Source organism: Trachypithecus francoisi, unplaced genomic scaffold (genome assembly GCF_009764315.1).
Source record: "Trachypithecus francoisi isolate TF-2019V2 unplaced genomic scaffold, Tfra_2.0 Lachesis_group9, whole genome shotgun sequence".
Taxonomy (NCBI): domain Eukaryota; kingdom Metazoa; phylum Chordata; class Mammalia; order Primates; family Cercopithecidae; genus Trachypithecus; species Trachypithecus francoisi.
In genome coordinates, this window is record NW_022681474.1 from 14519736 (window position 1) to 14540732 (window position 20997).

General features: G+C 50.7%; 1 protein-coding gene across 2 annotated transcripts in view; it reads right to left on the reverse strand.

Moving 5' to 3' along the window:
• DIP2C (disco interacting protein 2 homolog C) overlaps positions 1-20997 on the reverse strand; it is a 153322-nt gene that overhangs the window by 94321 nt on the left and 38004 nt on the right. For both annotated transcript variants that reach the window (XM_033209870.1, XM_033209869.1), the window contains exons 8-14: positions 15318-15441; positions 14841-14950; positions 14566-14668; positions 12595-12659; positions 9203-9296; positions 8689-8808; positions 7212-7326 (exon numbers count right to left, since the gene is read on the reverse strand). In XM_033209870.1, coding sequence (XP_033065761.1) covers positions 7212-7326; positions 8689-8808; positions 9203-9296; positions 12595-12659; positions 14566-14668; positions 14841-14950; positions 15318-15441 — 731 coding nt within the window. The remainder of the gene's footprint in view (positions 1-7211; positions 7327-8688; positions 8809-9202; positions 9297-12594; positions 12660-14565; positions 14669-14840; positions 14951-15317; positions 15442-20997) is intronic.

The window sequence follows — 20997 nt, forward strand, 5'->3', positions numbered from 1 at the left end:
CCATCTGTGCGCACTCTTGCCAACACTTAAAATGCTTCCCAATTTGTTGAGTAAAACACCACTTGTTCCAATTTGTGTTCCCTGTATTATTAAGCAAGTTACATGATATTTACCTCCATCAACACCTTGTCAGGAAGGAAAAATCCCAAGTAGGTAGACAAGGTGAGGAAGGGAAGAAACAGTCCCCAAAGGCAGAACTCAGGGGGTTTCAAAACATCCACCTGAATAATCAGTATCAGTGCCCTAAATAACGGCTGATAACGGCATCCGCCCATTCATCAGCTTCCAACTCAGTTCCAAGGTGAAATGATGTTCAAGACCAAGCAGCTTTGTGCGTCTCACGAAGAATATGAATTTCAGGAGGGACCATCTCAGTGATCTCTGGGAATGTAAGGAGGCAGCATCCACTCTGGGAGATATGGAAGGAGCAAAATACAGAGCTACGTATACAATACCACGATGACGTGCAAAAGGAAAATGAGAAGAAAACTAAAGGACAATGGAGTCTGGATGTTTTGTTGCCTCCAGATCTCACGTTGAAATGTGACGTCCAGCACTGGAGGTGAGCCTGTTCTCGCGGTAACGCGAGCGTTCTCTATGAGTTCATGTGGGATCTAGTTGTTTAGAATAGAGCTGGGCATCTCCTCTCCCTCTTGCTCACTCAGTCTCTCACCATGTGACACACGGGCTCCCACTTTGCCTTCTGCCGTGATCGTAAGCTTCCCGAGACCTCCCCAGGAGCTGAGCAGATGCTGGAGCCACGCTTCTCTCACAGCTGCAGAACTGTGGGCCAGAATAAACCTCTTCTCCTTGTAGATTACCCAGTCTCACACATTCCTTTATAACAATGCAAACAGACCAACAAAAAGGAGAGAAGCAGGCCAGACCTCACAATGTGGCCTCACAAGGAATGTACCCTATGGCTTCCATCAAACCGTTGCACTGTTGACTTGTCATAGCATTTCCAGCCTCTGGAAAACATTCCATAAGCCTTGCCTGCATAACATCCTGAAGCAGCAGCTCCTATAAATTTCATGAACACGTCCAGTTTGCTACTCCTGACCACAAGCACAGCCGGGCCAGGCTCAGGACATTAACACAAAACAAACAGATCAAGTAGTAAACAAGCCTTACCAGCCTCCAGCTCTAGGGCTTACCAGAGGAGCCGCACTGCACCTGCACCGCTTCAGTGCCGCCTGTTATTTGCTGAATCCCTGAGGCAAGTGAGTTAACAAGGGTGTTTTTCTTCATCTTACACAGGCTCTCTCCAATCTAGTAATTCTCAGCTTAGCAACAGCAGCACATTTGGAGAACAAAGAGTTAAGCTGCAGACCCCCCCCCCCCCCCACCCCAGCAATCTTTACACAGCCTGCCTTTGCAACAGATCACACACAAAACACGCCTGTAGTCATGTAACTGCGGTAACGGCAGCAACACCTGCTGAATTCTTACTACGAACCAGGCGTGTTTTTAAGTGCTTTGTGTGTATGAACCCACTCAGTGCTCACACAGGCCTCTGAGGGGGCTACTGCTGTGATTCTCATCTACAGACGAGGAATCTGAAGGGACTGAAGGTAAAGCCCCATCCACGTCACAAAGCTGGCACAAGATGAGCATGAGAAGGACCCAGGCTGACCTCGGCCCCTGACAGAGCGGCACAGAGAAGGACCCAAGCCGACCTCACAGAGAAGAACCCAGGCCGACCTCACAGAGTAGGGCCCAGGCCGACCTCGGCCCCCGACAGAGCGGCACAGAGAAGGAAGGAGGTGGCGCTCATCCCACGCCTGACGTTCCCCACGCTGGCGTCAAAGCACCTGCACAACGTTGCTTCTTTGGGAAGACGCATTCGGGTTCCAGACAAAATGAGAAGTTACCGGGAAGCCTGTTTGAGAGTGGAGGGGTGTTCCCTTCCGAACTGGCAGCCAGAACCCTGAGGAAGTGTCTTTTTTTAAAAAACAGGGCAGCTGCTCTGGTCTTGAATCACCATTCACCACCAAAGGTTTTTCTTTTAGACGAATGTAAATCAGCCCTGATGAAGGTGCCTGGGCACACAGAACACACAGCATGTCCTCTGCTTTCTTTCCTCCCTGGGCCACTCTTTAACAGCAGCAGAATGCCCTCATACACTCATAGTACCTGGTAAAAATGCCCTTTAAAGGACAGGGAGCAGGTAAGCTTGTGAACTCATTTTAGCAGAATTAATATTTTCAGGAAACGCTTCTGCACCATAAGGAGAAATTCAGTGAGAAATGTGCATGTACAATGTTTAGTGTGACAGACTTTCAAAACCACAACAGATAACGGAGGTTGTGATTTTTAACAGGAAAAGATACGACGTAAAAGCAGCCAGTGTATTAAGTTATGAGTTGATTTAATGTAACATTCTTCCTTTTCTCTAATAGGAGCAACGCATGCCCACGAAAAACGGCCCATTTTAAAAGCCGTGCAGCACAGTGACTGCCCATCACCACCGCCTCGCCCGCCCTGTGTAGCGCAGCACAGACAGTGAGCAGCCCATCTCCACTGCCTCGCCCACCCTGTGTAGTGCAGCTTTGTTTTTGGCACTGAATATACTATTTACAGATACTTAATCTTTTGTTACCAAAAACGGGATCACACTATATAAACTTTTTTGCAAACTCTTTCTCAGAAGCCTTGGCCACCTTTCTGTTTCCAGGGGAGGTTACGGGCTGAAACTGGGGGGACCCTGTGGGGAGGCCCCTCCTCTGCCACATCTTCTCACTGCACCGCGAACCTTTGCCACAACAAACTTTTCGTGTAATTCACCACAAAACAGAACACACCGTCAAACGCAGGTGGTCGGGTGAAATTAAACAGGAAAATCTGGTTTGCTTTTCAATGCTGCCTAATTGTCAGGCTCTGGTTCAGGTGATTTTCATCTCAAGACTATTCTATAGAGAATTTCAAAATTTTATCCCTCTTTTTAGATAAAATTACACAGTTTATCTTGCTTTCCCTTACATGCTGGATTATGGAACTTGGGTCTGACTTTTCTGAGCAGTCAGAAGTGCTCACTTTGGAACCACTTTGTCTCAGAGCTATGCTGTTTTCTCCTGTCACTCATCCAGGCACCATTTGCACCCAGTGGGCACCAGACAGCACCCTTCTCCCTGTGCACACCTCTTCTTTGATTTTCTCCCGGCTAATTTCTAGCTCGGATACTTTCAAAAAATGGAAGATGGCTGTTGTGACAAGGGGGCAAAAGACAATATTCTCTCTTTTCTGGAATTACTGTTTCATTGTTTTAGATGAATTTTTGCCTTTTCGTTACTAAATTATCAGGATATCCGAATAATACTTTGTAGTTACAAAGCTAAAAATTATGTTTTTCAGTTCAATAAACATTTTCACAATGTAGCTTTAAAGAAATCAATTCTGTCACATCTACATTCTGGAGATGGTAACAGACTCAGACAGCAGGAGGTTTAGGGGATACTTGTAGCCACGAAACAGTTTCCTGGTTTTCGCCTTGCAATTTGTCCTTTAAAAAATTTCTGATGAGTTTAGGCACCACAAATCCCTATTTCCCCAATATTTCCTACTCTAAAACTAGTATCAGTAGAAAAGAAAACACAAAATGTAACAGGACAGTGACAGTTTCAAAGAGAAGAAAATACTTTAAATGCCTGGGTGAAAATACAGTTCACATAGGAAGACTGAGCAGACCTCACTAGAGCACGTGACTTCCTGCCACCACTTGGCTGACACATGTGAACACAAGGGTGAAAACAGACACACTTGAAGGCAGACACATCAATACAAACACAAAGACAGGCATACACAGGTGAAGACAGCCATGAAGAAAGGCAAGCATGCATGAACATGCATAGACATGCATGGACAGACATGCATAAAGACATGTGAACACAGACATGCATAAAGACACATGAACACAGACATGCCTAGACACATGTGAACACAGACATGCATAAAGACATGTGAACAGACATGCCTGGACACACATGAACACATGCATAAAGACACACGTGAACACAGACATGCATAGACACGTGAACACAGACATGTCTAGACACACGTGAACACAGACATGCCTGAGGACAGGCACGTCTCCAGCCCTTGTCCCTTCAAGGTCTCCGACTCGTTTTCAAAGAATCTCTACCACCCTACAACGAGTGCTGGTCATTCTTTTTTGGCAACTGGCCTTTCTCTGAGGGGAGAACCGACGGTGTAAGTTCCGGCAGTGACCTGCCTCCAGCGCTGGGCAACCTGAGGGAGGGCACAGTACCTGGAGCCCAGGCACCAGGCTGCTCCCACATACCCCCCAATCGCCAGGGCTGCTGCTGGCTCCCGTGCGCCATACCCTCCCCAACCCCTTATAGCCACTGCTGGCTTCTGTACGCCGTGCCCCCCTACCCCACCCCAACCTCTTCCCCATCACCAGGGCTGCTACTGCTCCCGGAAGTGCCCGTGCATCCTGCCTATTTATCAAGCAGGACACTGGAGGTTCCATTGATCCTGTGAGCCCCAGAACCTTCCAATGTGCTCTGTTTTGCATGACAGACATTCTACGTTGCTTGCAAGAGTGACATTAAGATACTCCACAGCTAGTAGGCTGTGGGCACCTCTGGCAGACCTGGGGCTCTTGAAGGCCCTGGCCCTTGACAGCCTGGAAGATCGACTCATAGGCCCGATGTCCACGCCCAGCCCTGCTGGCACCTGCAGCCCTGGGTGGCTGTGTTGTGAGTGCCTCGGCTTCTGATTTATCTACTCTTTTATGTTTTTTTTTTTTTTTTTTGCAGAAGAGAATCACTAAGTGATACATATTCCAGAGAGGGCCAAAATTCTACGAATAGTAAAGCAAATGCATCTGCAATTTTATCTGCATTCTACTGCAGATAATCGTTATTCGTTTTTAATTAAACAGACTGAAAGCCAAACAAGCAACCAGCTGCAACTCAGCATTGGAAGTTCAGTCTCTGCTTCGCTACCAGGACCAGGGGCTGTCCCTGGAAGATGCTTAACACACAGGACACAAACGCTTAGATCCCAACACAGAGGAAACGCCCATCCTAGAACCCCTTCAAATAGGCATCACCCATCCTCTACAGACCCTTCTCTGCAACAAAACAGGAATGTAGCACTTGTTTTTGTTCTTCAAAAAACATAAGGAGTAAATGAAATGAGAGCACTGTGCTGCCTCCCATGCTGGACATGACGACATTTACGAAGGCATTCATTTTGTTCTCATGCCAAAACCTGCAGGGGAGCCTTGCCAGACCTCACTTAAAGCAGCTTTACAGAACGTACGAAAGCCATCTTTCAGTTAATAACCTGGCCTCTGACCTCTCCTACGTGGAAAGTTCACCTCAAATCTTAAGACAGAATACACTGAGTTCACAGTCGCCGGCTCATTTTCCAAAAACACGCATCTGTCCCAACCCTTCTACGGCACACAATGGAAACCCCAGCACAGAGGGAAGTTTTCCTTCTGTTCACACATTCAGACAATGCAGAGAGGGGTGTGTTGGTGGAAATGCAAGTACGAGTGCTGCTTTCATCAAATTTATTCAGAAGTGACTTAAACATCAGGGTAACGAAAGATACAGGTTCTAAGGACCAGCACTGGTTTCTCTCCTGAAGATTTTCACCACCGAGATGGAGTTGCTGCCTAATTCATCTCAGGCAATTAGGGAGTCCAAGCACAATGGCCAGTTATACAGATTATTCTTTCGTCAAGCATCGGCATTTAACAGTTTATGCATCATATGCATGATAACTACATAAAAAAACAGTCTTGATGAGACTGAGAATGACGGGGGGCAGGGAGAACCGGCACGGGAACACTTTGAGGGCTGCTGTTTGTTTTCAGGACACTGTCGTTCCTAATTCAACTTGGAATGCTAAAATTGTATATTTTAATCCTTCTCGGTCCTTCAATTTGTCGAGCCCAATCATGCCAATCAGAAAAGTGGCACAGCCGAGAAGAGTGGCACAGCCGAGAAGAGTGGCACAGCCGAGAAAAGTGGCACAGCCGAGCAGAGCACTGAAGCCAGCTCCAGGGAGGCAGCTCTGGAATGGGGCTGCTGTAACCCACGGCGGGCCATGTCCAGAGACCACTCCTCCAGACACTGTGCGGGGTGCAGGCCGCAGCCGACCTGACGTACGTGCTCACGTGCACCACCGGGCGAGACAGTGGGAGGGAGACACATCCTGCTCTTGTTATCTCTGTCTGTGTCCCGGTCAATGCCTGCCCTTCCACAGTTTTGCCTATAATAATTTAAAAACCACACACTGCTATGGGAAGCCTGTTGCAAGCAGGCCTCCTGCACTCATCTACGCTCCAGAGCTCACCTCACAAGAATGGAAGGACCCTCCTCTTCCCCACCACTGGGAGTATTGCTGTGGACACGCTGCCCCAGACCCCCGCACCACACCTCCTTCTCTCTCGCCACACCTTCCTCTGGACCAGCCTTGGGTGGGCTGGTGATAGCCGACACAGGAACGCAGCTTCTCTGCAGGAGCCTGTTCTCGGCAGATGCTACAACAGCATATTTAGGCCGTCAGTGGCACCTACGTCAACCAAGTAAAATGAAAACAAAAACCCAAACGCACCCATGGCTCCACTTATGTAAAATGCCAAGCGTGTGCATATCACGTGCGCACACACACGTGAGGTTTGGGCTTCACTTCCGGGGAATGACATGGGATTGTCAGAGCAAAGTGTACGGGAGGCACCTTTCTGAATTTACCCACTTTAAATTTTACTTTCATTCACTCAAAAAATATGCATCAGGCATCAACTATACACCAGAGAAAGACAATGAAAAAAATAAATATACCTGTAAATCCCACAGCACATGGAAGTCAGTAGCACTGCAAGAAAAGCAGGCTGATGAAAACGGACTCTATCCCACCCCAGAGGAAACCAGAGGCTGACACACGCAAGAGGAAATCGGAGTAATTTCTACCAACTGCAAGGACAAGCTATGATGATTCCATGAGCCTCTAGACAGTTCCACTTATTAAGGAATTACAGTGAAACTGCAGAGAGTGATGCATGTTTTTCAATGAATGAATCTACATAAAAACAGAAATAAACTCATCTTGAAAGGTTAGGTCCCGCTTTCACCCTCACCCTCAGTGTTCACCGTTAGGATTCCCTGATCTCCCTTTGCTGCTGAATCAGGACTGTCTCTAGGTTAGTTACGTAAATCGACAGGACCCAGTACCTCCGGATGGCCACAGTGAGGGCCTCTGGCGAGCTGGCGCAAGGACAGATGACCTCCTGTCGAAGGCCTTTACTTTGGAAGACATTGAGAAATGCATCGCAAGAAGAAATAGACCCTAGAGTGAAAGAGGGACAATGATCAGACAGCTGAAGCTGTGATTGATTCCAGAATCCTACCACAGAGACAGTTCTGAAGCTGTGGTTGATTCTAGAATCCCACCACAGAAACAGTTCTGAAGCTGTGGTTGATTCCAGAATCCCACCACAGAAACAGTTCTGAAGCTGTGGTTGATTACAGAATCCCACCACAGAAACAGTTCTGAAGGTGGGATTGAGGCACAAGTGGATCTGGGCAGTATGGAAAAATATTTAATACAATTTATTATTTACGTTACACCTAAAGGGGTCATTCTCAAACAGAACTCAAGAATTTAAAGAACTCAACCTCCACATTTATGACCCCTTTTCTGACAGATGAACTTACTTTAGTAACTTTTCTGACACTTGTTCCACTGTTTTCAGTATGGAAGTTCCAAGACAGGGGTAAATCTAAACCAAATGAAGAAAACTTTCCTCTCTATTAAATGATGAGGTCGAGGCATAATTATCAAGAACATAATCTGCTAAACTATGTCCAAATAGAGACATACTTTCCTTTATGCAAGATGTATTGTTTTGTAGAGTTACATTGTTTTGTAGAGTTATGGGTTAAAACAATTGTTTATTAAATTAGCTCAGGATTTTTGCAATTTTATATTTGAAAACTGTTTATAAAACCTGTTTATGAGTCTGCTTTTGTATATCAGGCATTAAAGGACTTTATGCTGCTTTAACTTACAAACATAAATGTTGCATATTTCATAAATGCAGTCAGAAACCTTTCATTAATTTCACTTTGCTTCTAAGCTTTACGTACTTTTCTCACAAAAGCATGCTAGCTAGGTTCTCGTTTCAGTTGGCTGAAATATTTCTCAAGGTGTATTTATAGTATTCTGTGGAGCCACTAATTTACTTTATCTGGGTATTTTTGTTAGAGGATATGATAATGAAATTACATGTAAAATGACAAATTAATTTACTGATCAAGAAAACTACTACAGACCGTAAAGTACGAGCAGTCAAATATTTCCTGATATTTCCTTATTACCTGCTTAGGGCTTACTTCATTTCATCCTCATGGAAGTTTATGACTTAAGCACCGTTTTACAGCCAGGGAAACAGGGTCACCAAAGGCACTTTCTCTACAGAATCAAGACATCCTCTGAACCCCAGGGCTGTGGAGTCTACAAACGCCTGCCCTTATTAAGCCATCGGACCTCTCGGCCAGAGTGAGAGATACGGGTTGGTGATTTTAAGACAATTTCTTTACTAAGATAAGGATTAGGAAAAGAAAAATCAAAGTATAAAGAATGAAACCTGAGGGGGGGGAAAAAAAAAAGACTCCATAGCCTGCCTAGTTCACACAGCTCCTCACTTACAGGGGTTCGCGCCGTCCGCCACAATCAGCATTCGCAGAGAGGAGAGGTTGATGTCTCTCTGGTCTCTGTGTGCTACTAATGCCCAATGCATATCCCTCGATTTCACACAAGCCACTTTTGCTAAAAGAAAAATAGAAATAGGTTAGTATGTGCCACCATCAGGTCGCCCCTATTGAAAGAGAGAGATCATGGTGAGTGGTGGGGAAGGGTGAAGAATCACTGTCACCCAGCCCCCATGAGCCTTTTTCTGTTGTGTTTTTTAATACCAATCTCGGCTCACAGCCACCTCCTCCTTTTCCTGGGTTCAAGTGATTCTCCTGCTTCAATCTTCCAAGTAGCTGGGATGATAGGCATGCGCCCCCAGGCCCAGCTGATTTTTGTATTATTAGTAGAAATGGGGTTTCTCCATATTGGCCAGGGTGGTCTGGAACTCCTGACCTCAGGTGATGCACCCTCTTTGGCCTCCTAAAGTGCTGGGATTACAGGCGTGATCACCGCGCCCCGCCAGACCCACCTTTGTACTGGCAGACCTTCTGGATCCAGGAGAGAGGGTTCACCTTCATCAGCGAGTACGGGATGCTGATCACATGCATCATGTTCATGACGCTCTGCAATCAACACAGGAACACGCAGGGTGAGCACGGAGGGGCACGCAGAGGAGCAGCTCTCAGCCAGCGGCAGGGACGCTAGGCCGCACAGGGGCAGGGGGAGCCCTCAGAGTGCTGCAGACACCAGGCCACACAGCCCTGGAGGCTCCTTAGGGTGGGGCTGGCAGGGATGGCAACTACAGAGGGGCATGGCAGAGGAGCAGTTCTCAGTGAGTGCCGTGGATACCAGGCCACATGGGGCCCCAGAGGAAGAGGGGAAGAGGAGGAGGAGCCGCTCGCAGGAAGCACCACAGACACCAGGCTGCACGGGCCCGGAGGACGAGCAGTCGCACAGGACCCTGCAGGCTCCTGAGGGTGGGGAGGGCGGGGACAGCTGGTCTGCATGAGCGTGGCCCAGTCGGGTCTGGGTGTAATCCTTTAAAGCATGTCCATGGGAAAGTGACTCCCAAAGTCTCCCTCAAACTCCACTGCTTTCCCTAAACTACTGCTGACAGAATTAAATAATTTAAGTCCAAATTCTTTTTAAGATGAAACCTTTGGTGAAGGATCGCCATTTTCAACAGGCTTTCGTATCCTCGAAGCCTAATTCTTCCTAGTGTGTTACGCTAACTTTTACTTCGCAGAACCCGTCTTGAGAACCGCATGCTGCTCTGAAACGCAGGGCCGAGGGAAGCTCACATTCTGGCTCTGGCCAGGCCTTGCTGCAGCAGATTGCGACTCCTGACAAAAATAAACTAGGACCATTAGCTAGTACCTGGGACTCTCACCTGCCTCACGCCACAGCAGTCAGACCAGGCACCACCTGGCGGGCTGTGCAGCGGGCTAGGATTCTTGCAGTCTTGTAGGCTACGGGTTGGGGGCAGACAAGAGGGCACAGACCCCTCTGCAGAGCCACTGGCTCGATTCAGGAAGCTCCAGATGAAAGCGGAAAGACAACATGTGCTTTCCCTCCTCACAGCTCCACCGACTCCCTCCCCACTCTGTGCTGGGATTTGTGAGGGCATCTTAAAAGCTGCTGCTGTCTGCTCAGAGACCTCGCCTTAGATGCGACCATGGAGAGACTCACTCGCCAGGGCTGCCGGCCGTACCCCAGAGCACAGAGCAGGTAGGCTGGTACCACCAGCGGAAGCCCCTCAGAGAAGCGGCCCCACGACGAGGCCTTGAAAGCAGGGCTGTGCGGACAACGCCACAGCCAGAAACTCGGGAGTTCTAATGACGAGTGACTAACAGCAACAGTGACGTAGTTATCTGTTCTTCAGGACCTGATCATTGAATCACGTGTCAAACGTGTAGGTGGAGTGGGTGCTTAAACTTTAGGCCACATAATTCTCACACCAGCCACGTCAAATAGGATTGTCGTTCCCATTCACTGATAGGAAAACTGAGGTTCAGATTTGGGAAGGGACTTAGATGCACGTGTGATATGCCTGAGTCACAAAGCTAAGAAAGGAAGGGCTGAGACACAAGCCCAGGTCCTCCAGCCCCAAAGCCGGGCTCCCCACTGCACCAGCACACGACGGTGCTGGGACCACATTGCGCCACCTTATCCCACGTCCTCAAGCCCCAAAGCCGTGCTCCCCACTGCAGCAGCACACGATGGTTCTGGGACCACACTGCTCCATCTCATCCCCTAACAGCATCAGACTTGAGAGACGACCCACATGTATCACAGAAGGCAGCCAGGTGGGCTGCTCTGGAGCCACAGATATCTGGTCTAGGAAATGCTTGCCGGCTCCTTTTCACATGAATTCTGGTTCGCTGAGAAATGGCAAACCCTGTATTCATATGCCCATCACTCATGTAACAACTACTAGAATTTTCTACCTCCAAAAGGTAAGAAGCTTCAGCATAAGAAATGATTCAAAAGAAAAATGAGTGAAAATTACCACATTCGAAACAGACGGGGGGAGCGGCTAAGCAGTCACGCTCCACGTAGCGTTTAAGTGCCAAGCCTGCCTTAAACAAATAACAAGGTTTCTTCCCCGTGAGAAGTGCCCAAGCCTGGCACGGTCATCCAGGGCACTCGTGATTGTGAGACAATCATTTCCCTGCAACACACACTGATTGTCATCCTCAAGGGCAAATCTGTAAACTACTTTTCCCCACAGAGTAACACAACAGCAGGCCCCACTGACTCAAGAAACAACAGGAACATGCAGCTAACCAGATGTACGGGACAGTGATCCACACACCAACCAACCTTTGATGTTACGCTAAGATACTGAATGCCAAAAGTGTGGGAAGAAAGATAATGATCTCCACATGAGCCCTGGAAGGCTGTTTTCGGCAGCTGTAACCTCAATCCACATGTCCAAGACCCTCAAACCAGTGGCTGCTGAAACAACTGGCTTTGTGGTACAGTCGTGAACCACGTTAGTGGACAACATCGGTCTTCTAACAGTAACGATTTTCTCTTCACAGCGTGGGAGGAAGCAACTTGCCCAAGTGAAACGTATGCACACCTAGGCATTTGTATTCCGACACCCAGCACACTCCTGTGTGGACAGGCTGGGCGGGGGGGGACTCCTGTGTGGACAGGCAGGGCGGTGGGGGACTCCTGTGTGGACAGGCAGGGTGGGCGGGCGGGGGGACTCCTGTGTGGACAGGCTGGGCGGGAGGGGACTCCTGTGTGGACAGGCTGGGCGGGAGGGGACTCCTGTGTGGACAGGCTGGCGGGAGGGGACTCCTGTGTGGACAGGCTGGGCGGGGGGGGACCCCTGTGTGGACAGGCAGGGCGGGCAGGGGGACTCCTGTGTGGACAGGCAGGGCGGAGGGGGACTCCTGTGTGGACAGGCAGGGCGGGCGGGTGGGGGACCCCTGTGTGGACAGGCAGGGCGGGGGGGGACTCCTGTGTGGACAGGCTGGGCGGAGGGGGACTCCTGTGTGGACAGGCAGGGTGGGCAGGCGGGGGACCCCTGTGTGGACAGGGTGGGCAGGCGGGGGACCCCTGTGTGGACAGGCTGGGCGGGAGGGGACCCCTGTGTGGACAGGCAGGGTGGGCGGGGGGACTCCTGTGTGGACAGGCAGGGCGGGGGGGGACTCCTGTGTGGACAGGCAGGGCGGAGGGGGACTCCTGTGTGGACAGGCAGGGTTGGCGGGCGGGGGACCCCTGTGTGGACAGGCAGGGTGGGCGGTGGGGGACCCCTGTGTGGACAGGTGCGGCCGGGGGACCCCTGTGTGGACAGACGCGGCCGGGGGACCCCTGTGTGGACAGACGCGGCCGGGGGACCCCTGTGTGGACAGACGCGGCTGGGGGGAACCCCTGTGTGGACAGGCGCGGCCGGGGGACCTCACTTACTGTCAGGATGCCATGCCAGAGCCCGACGTCTTTCTTGAAGTCCAGCACATTCACGATGGTTTCAGCTGCACAAAAGAGGGAGTCAGGAGATTCTTTCTTAGGACAGGACAGCAACAGACCAAAATGCAAAGAAAATCCAACACTGCATCGCAGGAAGTAACAGATCTTGGAAAAATCCCATTTTGCTGCATCTTGGTGGAAATTCTGTAGACCCATTTGAGTGCTGGCCACCCTGGAGTTTCTAGACAGGTATCCTGACACATGAGTGAGCAGTGTTAGCTCTCCAGGCTGTGCCTTAAAACACAGCATTTCTTCTCTTTTTATATATTTTCCCCTCCCTGCCTTGTTCTTTAAAATATTTCTTTTCACTTCCTCATGAGTCTCCCAGGAAAGGAAGCTTTGCGGCTGGAGAGCCCTGTGTGCGCAGAGGAGGAGGTGGATTTGTGGCAACACGGGGACCTACACAGCTCTACTGGAAGTCTCCAAGGTTGGAGCTGCAATAAAACAAGGAGGCTCCGGAATCTGGAAGACAGGGAGGGAAATCTATTCGATGACTGTGGGGGAAGGCTCTAAATAAAAAGGTGCTAAAAGCTCGTGCTGAATGAGGGTTACTATCACAGAGCACGCTGGCCGTGAACAGGCCCAGCTTTCTCGGAAGTCACCTGGTCCCCCAAGGTCAGTAGCTGCCTGCACATGACTCAGTCTCCCCGTCCAAAGGCTGAAGTGTGGAGGGTAACAGACAGAGCGGCTTTCACAACATACGGCCAAAGGAGACAAGCCAAGTTCCTTCTGAAAGCAGTGAAGCAAGGAGGGGATGTATCTATTCCCTCCCCAAGAGTGACCGCCCTGGACCTTGGAGGTGTTATCAGGGCAAGGAGCAGGGGGCAGCGCACCCCCAAGTGTGGAAAGTCCACGGCTAAGCATCAGAACACCCACGGACACGTGCGTTGTTTTTAAAAGGGAGATGATGAGGATGGGGAGAGAATAAAAATAGTAGAAAAAGAAAAGTGTTTCATTCCACAGCGGAGGGGCAGATGACACCGCGGCTTCGTCAGGGTCCAGAAAGAGATGCCAGGCAGGGGTGCATACGGCAGCTGTCCCGTCAGGGGCCTGGTCAAGGGGATCTCAGGGGGCCTCAGGGGGTCTCGAGGGGCCTCAGGGCATCCCAAGGGCTCTCGAGGTCATGGGGGTTCTCTGGAGGTTCTGAAAGGGCCTCGGCACATCACAGTGTCTGCGAACATCGCAGGAGGCTTCAGAGGATCTCAGTAGGACTCAGGGCACCATGCAGGGAGTCTCTGGGGGTCCCCGGGATCTGCCTGCACCCTCCCCTCTCTGTGCCATTTCAGCGCGGTTGCCACGGTTCCCTCCACTCACTTCCCCTCTTTGCCTCCCACACCAGCCCACCCGCGGGAAGGAAAACACAACAAGCACCAAATCTTCACCACAGCAGCAGAGACCTGCAGAGACTCACTCAACTGGGAGGGCGGGCGGACACACGGGCGTTTTCTTTACAACTAAAGATACGCTCATGTGCACCCGGGGTGAAGCTCCGTGGCGTCTCCCCAAGTCCACATGCCGAAGCCCCAGGCCCAGCGTGGCTGTGTGTGGAGAGCGCGCCTTACAGGAGTTCATTCACGTTCAGTGGGGTTGCAGGGATGGGCGCCTCACCGCACATCTTACACCTCCTACGGGAAGCCGGGAAGAGACTCCCACTGGGAACTGCCCAAGGGCACGCTGACCTCAGACCTCCACGCTGTGCAGACATAAATGTCTGTGTTGAAGCTGCCCCGTCTGTGGTATTTTGCTATGGCAGGCTGAGCTGATATCCTAACCCAGCAATAAGTGAACGTCAGCGGAGCTGGGCGCAAACGTCACACTATTTCTACAGCTCCTCGTGGGAAGGACGTGGCCTTCGTGTCAGGTGTCCCGGTTAGAACCAGGGTCCCAAGGAGTCAGGGTCTGGCACCCCACCTTCCGTGTAGCCGCACGCCTGCGTCAGGGCCTGGCAGTGTGTCAGCAGCGCGGTCCTCGTCACCGTCACACCCAGCACGCTGCCGTCCTTACACGTCTTGTACTGAAACGAGACAGAAAGCATGAGGGAGGTGGGGTTGGGAGGTCACGGCAGCTTTTCTGGTTACTTGAGGTCTCCGAGTTCCTGAATCTTGGCGCTCGTGTAACCGTCGGAAAGACACATTAGTTCCCAAGGCCACACGCAGGGCCAGTGGAGGAGGCTGAGGGTGACTCACCTCGATATACGCAGTGTCGTTATTGGCATCTTTAATGTGTGGGAACCAGTCTCGGGGCGGTTTGGAGAGATGTTTCGACTCTGTGACAAACCACAGCAGCTTTGGCCAACCTTGGAAATAAACGACAAGTTCCTTTTAAATGTTGCTCAGAAAGCAGGCCTGCAGAATTTCTCTCCATTCATGTGGTACCCTTTCAAACACATCAACTAGATTGAATCTCTGGTGTTTCCAGATTTCATGAGATCTAAGACATCAACAGAAGAGCACCCAAGCCTCCACCATGCATTACCTTCATGTCACCCCACGGGCCGGCAACCCGGCTGTGTCATCGGGGACGTGAACGCGTGAAAAGTTGTGGGTCCGCAACTGACGTTTCATTCCACAGAGGACTGAAACTGAGGCGGGGTGACGTATTCCCGCACCCGTCTTCTGACAAAGGATGTGGGCATGCGAGCTCTCGGAGCCTCGGTGGCATACCTTTAAACTGTGGGATCTCTCCTGTTGGGCTTTTTGGAAGTCCTTTATGGCAGGCGTCACTAGTCAAGGCTACGGTAACACCACAGCTTCCAAGCAAGAAACCTATTTGCTGGCTCCCTGCGTCCTGAGAGGGCAACAGAGAGAGAAGGGTTGAGAATCCACGACCCACCCTGCTCCGCCCGGCCCTCAGCCCTCCCTCCAGGGTTCACACAGACCCTGGAGTCTGCAGAACGGGGATTCAACCCCAGCCCTGCTGCTTGGCATCTGTGGGACCCCGAACAGGTGAGCTGGCATGGCCTCAGTGTCCTCATGGGTAAAACAGGGAAAGAACAGCGTCTCCCAGGTTTGTTGAGGATAAATTAGAAGAGTGTATGGAAAGTGCTCAGTGCAGGGCTGGTGCTCAGCGGGTCACATTAAGAGGCTGCGTTATAGTTCCCTCCGATTCCATAAGACTATGATCATAGGACACAATTACTGTAGAGAACAGACAGGGTCTGAAAAAACACTTGTACTAACACACTAACACCAAGTGCCTGATCTTTAAAACATTCAAAGACCAAAGGCACAGAAGGCACACCTGGCATGGGTGCCAGGCAGGGAACCTCAGCCAGGGGAAGGAAGACCTGGGTCACCTTCTCCTCACCCTGAACAGCTCAGTCTCAGCGAAGTAACTGAAGCTTGCTGAGACGGGCCACTGCTGTGCAGCCTCACTGGAGACACCAGGTACAGGTGGCTCCAGGTGGCCAGCTCCGGTTTGGAAGGTCAGACCTGAGCAGACCCACGCCAGTTCTCACTCCTGTCCATCTGCCCAAAGGCAGTCAAGGCACGTCACTCTCTCTACGTCTGCCAGCTGTGCAAGCTGTGCGGGTTTTCCATTATTTAATTCATAAAATAAACCGAAAGCTCCAAAACAGCCAGGGGTTCCAGGAACTAAAAATGCCACATTGTAGCGAGCAGGTCACCGTCTTCACTCCCCAGATGGCTCAGCGTGGATGCCCCCCTCCCCCGCACGGACTCCACACGGCCTGGTTGCTGTTGGTGATCAGAGGCCTGGCTGAGGATCTTCCCACCTGTTTCCCTGAAAACGGGAGAATATGAGCTGAAGAGTGATGTTTTCACCTGGGTAAATTAGGCAGCATTAAAATTTCAAAGCTGTAGTCTCTTAAGTGTTTAGTACTTTTCTTACTGCAGAGTTAAATCTACGGTGAAAACGCCTCTCTGTGGAATTTTCACGGAGCAGTAGCCAAACGGGCCAACTAGCACATGCAACGTGGCTCCCCAAGGTCTGGTCATCGGGAGCTCGGCGGACAGATGGAACCCACTTCGGGGACGTCTTGTGGTGCTTTTCCCACCCGCGGTGCTTGCTCAAGTACAGCCCTAATCAGTTACTTTCATGTGAATGTGAACATTACATCAGCAAATGTCCCAACTCTGCAGAGGTACGGGGCAGAGGTGGGGCAACATTAGTTTCCACAGCAGGAAGGCAGCTCCGCTGAGCCAGAAAGTGCCGGGCGGAGGCAGGAGCACATGCATGATGGTCACAAGACGGAGGAACGGCTGAGGCCAGTCGCTCATGGCTGTGGGTGGAACGCTGACCTCAGGCCAGAAGCCAGCCTTTCCCTAAACCCTGCCCTGGTAATGTCTGCCGATGATTTAATCCCCCAAACGATAAAATCATACACATAACAAGACTCCCTAAAAAATAAGGAAGAGACGGAAAACCACAGGAGCGGCAGGCCTGGGAGGATGTGCCTGCGGTTTCGCCAAGGTGAGGCTGGGCCTGCTGCTCCTCAGCACGTGTAGAGCGCCCCCGCCGCCCCGTCAGATGCCAGCCCTCAGCACAGCTCTGCCCAGCCCCGGCCAGTGCACTCAGAACAACACTTACCATGTCTCACCCTACACACCTGTGTGGGAGGAAACCCGTGCAGCCTTCAACACACAGACGTGCCCACATACACATGCGCATGTACACACACACACTCAACACACACACACACACGGATGCGCACACACTCAACAGTCACACTCACATACATACATGTGCCCATGCATACACACGTGCCCCCACACACATGCCCACACTCAACACAGCACTCACACACATGTGCCCACACACGCACACATACACACTCAACAAAGAAAGGGATCAGACAGGTGGACTCCGCACACAGCACCAGAAGCAAAGGGCTGTGGGTCGTCAGTGGGCCTCATGGCCTCCGCAGGTGACCCGAGGATGAGACCTGGCTGCACCTGGACTAGTGGCTTTCTTGACTCACAGGCCTTAGTCCTCTGTCCTTGAAAAGGTGGTGTCGGCCTCATCTGGCTGGATCTGAGGCCAACTCCGGGAAACAGGTGCTACATCTCAGGAAAGCGTAAATAAAAAGAATCCTCCAAGGGCAGAGCTTGCAGTGAGCAGAGATCACGCCACTGCACTCCAGCCTGGGTGACAGGGCAAGACTCTGTCTCAGGAGGGAAAAAAAAAAAAAAAAAAGAATCCTCCCAAGATGTGTTCAGAAAACTAGGTTCTCATTAGGGCCTTTATTCGAAGACACTTCTAGTGGCTGTAGGACTGGCAGATGGAAGAAATATTAGGGTTCACATACTTATCACTACACAAATATGCTCATCTGACCCCACTTTGACTTGCACCATAGCCAACAGATTCTTTCAGTTAAAAATAAGAAAAGTTCTCTAAGACCAACAAACTGCTACATTCTAAAGACACTCTTCTCAAAGGATGGCACCCAAATGGCCAACAGGTCCATGAAAAGGTGCTCAACATCACTAATCATCAGGGAAATGCAAATTAAAACCACAAGGAAGCCAGGCAAGATGACTCAACGCCTGTAATCCCAGCACTTTGGTTAGCCACGGCAGGCAGATCACTTGAGGTCAGGAGTTCAAGACCAGCCTGTCCAGCATGGCTAAACCCCATATCTAGTAAAAATACAAAAATTAGCCAGGTGTCATGGTGCGCACCTACAATCCCAGCTACTCAGGAGGCTAAGGCAGGAGAATAGCTTGAACCCGGGAGGTAGAGGTTGCAGTGAGCAGAGATCACACCACTGCACTCCAGCCTGGGTGACAGAACAAGACTGTCTCAAAAAAAAAGAAAAAACAAAACAAAAAAAAATCTACAAGGAGACATCACCTCACATTGCTTGCATTGGTTACAATGGCATTTATCAAAAAGAGGAAAAATACCTGTTGATGAGGATGCAGAGAAAAGAAAACCCTTGCATGCTATTGGTGGTAATGCAAATTAGCACAGCCATTATGGAAAATGGTATGGAGATTTCTCAAAAACCTAAAAACAGAGCTACCATATGATCCAGCAATCTTGCTACTGGGTATTTGGCCAAAGGAACTGAAACTGATCAGGAACCCAGGAGATTATCTGCATGCCTACCTTCACTGGAGTGTTATCCACAAGGGCCAAGAAGACAAATGTACCTCAGTGCCCAAAGACCCATGAATGGACGCAGGGCAGGCTGACCCAGCACGTTGGGTGCTATTCAGCCTTCAGAGAGGAGGCAAGACAGCCGTGTGCTGAACCGGAAGGACATTACACCACATAGTGGGTGCTATTCACCCTTCAGCAAGGAGGGAAGCCGGCCACCTGCTGAACCGGAAGGACATTACGGGCTGCCGGAAATAAGCCAGGCACAGAAAGGCCAACGCCACATGAGCTCATTTACATGTAGCATTTAGTAGTGAACAGAATGGTGACCACGAAGGCCAGAGAGGGAGGAGAAGGGGGGGGGTAGGGAGGAGGAGACGGGGGGAGGGAGGAGGAGACGGGGGGGGGAGGACGGGGGGAGGGAGGAGGAGACGGGGGGAGGGAGGAGGAGACGGGGGAGGAGGAGACGGGGGAGGGAGGAGACGGGGGGGGGGAGGAGACGGGGGGAGGGAGGAGACGGGGGGCGAGGGAGGAGACGGCGGGGAGGGAGGAGACGGGGGGCGGGGAGGGAGGAGACGGGGGGAGGGAGGAGACGGGGGAAGGGAGGAGACGGGGGGAGGGAGGAGACGGGGGGGAGGGAGGAGACGGGGGGGGGGAGGGAGGAGGAGACGGTGGGGGGGGGAGAGAGGAGACGGGGAGATGTTGGTCAGAAGAGACAAAGCCTCAGATTGGAGGAAGATGTTTTGAGATCTATAGCAGAGCAGGGTAACTATAGTTAATAAAAATATAATCTACATTTCAAAATAACCAAGAGTAAATTCCAAATGTCTCCATAAAAAATGAGAGGTAAGCAAGGTGACAGATATGTTAATCAGTTTGATCAACATTCCATGTTGTATGCATATATCAAAACACCACACTCTACCCCATAAATGTATATAACTTGTCATTTAAATAATGTTTAAAATCAAGTCACGGTGTCTTTAGAACTCAAAGGCTCGGCCTCAGGGGAGGGTCTCTGTCCTTCACCTGTGAAATCACTTGTGGTTTCCCTAGAATTCTATCCCATGACCACTGGTTTGCACAGTAAAGATCTCTAAATGCCTTGTGAAGGTCTTTGCATTCTCCACAGCTTTCTGCATAGCCTGAGGCATCTGTAGGCAAAGTCACCTCAGGGTTATATTGGCACAGAGTGGGCAAGGCGGGAACGCCAGCCCTTTCTTCTGAGAGGGGTTTTCGTGCTCACGGTGCTTGGTGACAAAACCGCAGCCACAGAGGGCCCCTCCCCTATGTCCTGGAGGTGAGTGAGGGACAGGCAGGGGCTCTTTTCTGTCCCTGCGACCTCATCACCTGCACAGGTTACAGTCACTGATACCTAAGTTCCCAGGGACCTCCGAGCATGAAAAGTCCTGGCCTCCCAAGATGTCCCCACGCTGTTCTCCTGCTGTGCTCCCTGCCCTCTGACCACAGAGAGTCCCCCCAAGATGCCCCTCGTCCCCATGCGGACCTGCCCTATCTACAGTGAACCTGCAGCCTCTACTTGGGTGCAAGGGGCTCCAAGCCGAGGGGGAATGTCGGTCCTCCTGTGGGGGAGGAAAGCTCCTCTTTCTCCATCATCACTGCCACACCTTCCCAGCCACGCGGCCTTGGAAAGATTTCTGATCTGTTCAAAACGGGTGGTTTATGTCTTTACCACCATTCAAAGGTACTTAACTTCATTATTTCAAAGCATCTTAAACGTGTTACGGTGAAATGTTTCATGGCTGAAATGAACGCCACCTTGGTATTTGAAGCTATGCCTAGGATTTCAGATAACAGGATGGCATTTCTGCCAACCTGAGGGCAGCCTAGAACCTGCTCAGGAAAACCACCCCCTCACACACACAAATCATTTTCCTCTGCAAACCAGCCTGGATTGGAGGACACCAGGCTATAACACTTAACATGGACAAATACAAATTGTTCAAGTGAAGAAAAGAAGAAATAATTGTTACGAATAACAATGATAAATGTCTTGTATCTGGTTATTGAACCATCACCATATGCTGATGCCTACAGGTTCCTGCAAATCATCATTTCCCTGTTGCTTAGAGACCTCAGAGCATGTCCAGAGAGCCCCTAACCACTGACATGAACATCAGCTGAAGGGGAGCCTCATTAACTCCTCACTAGATCCCAGGACTGGGTTAACTACAGTACTGAAGCTGTCATGTAAGCATGACTGGAGTCCTCCAGTCCTTCCACTTTTCTCATGTGTTGTGAAGACCACGGGAACCAGGG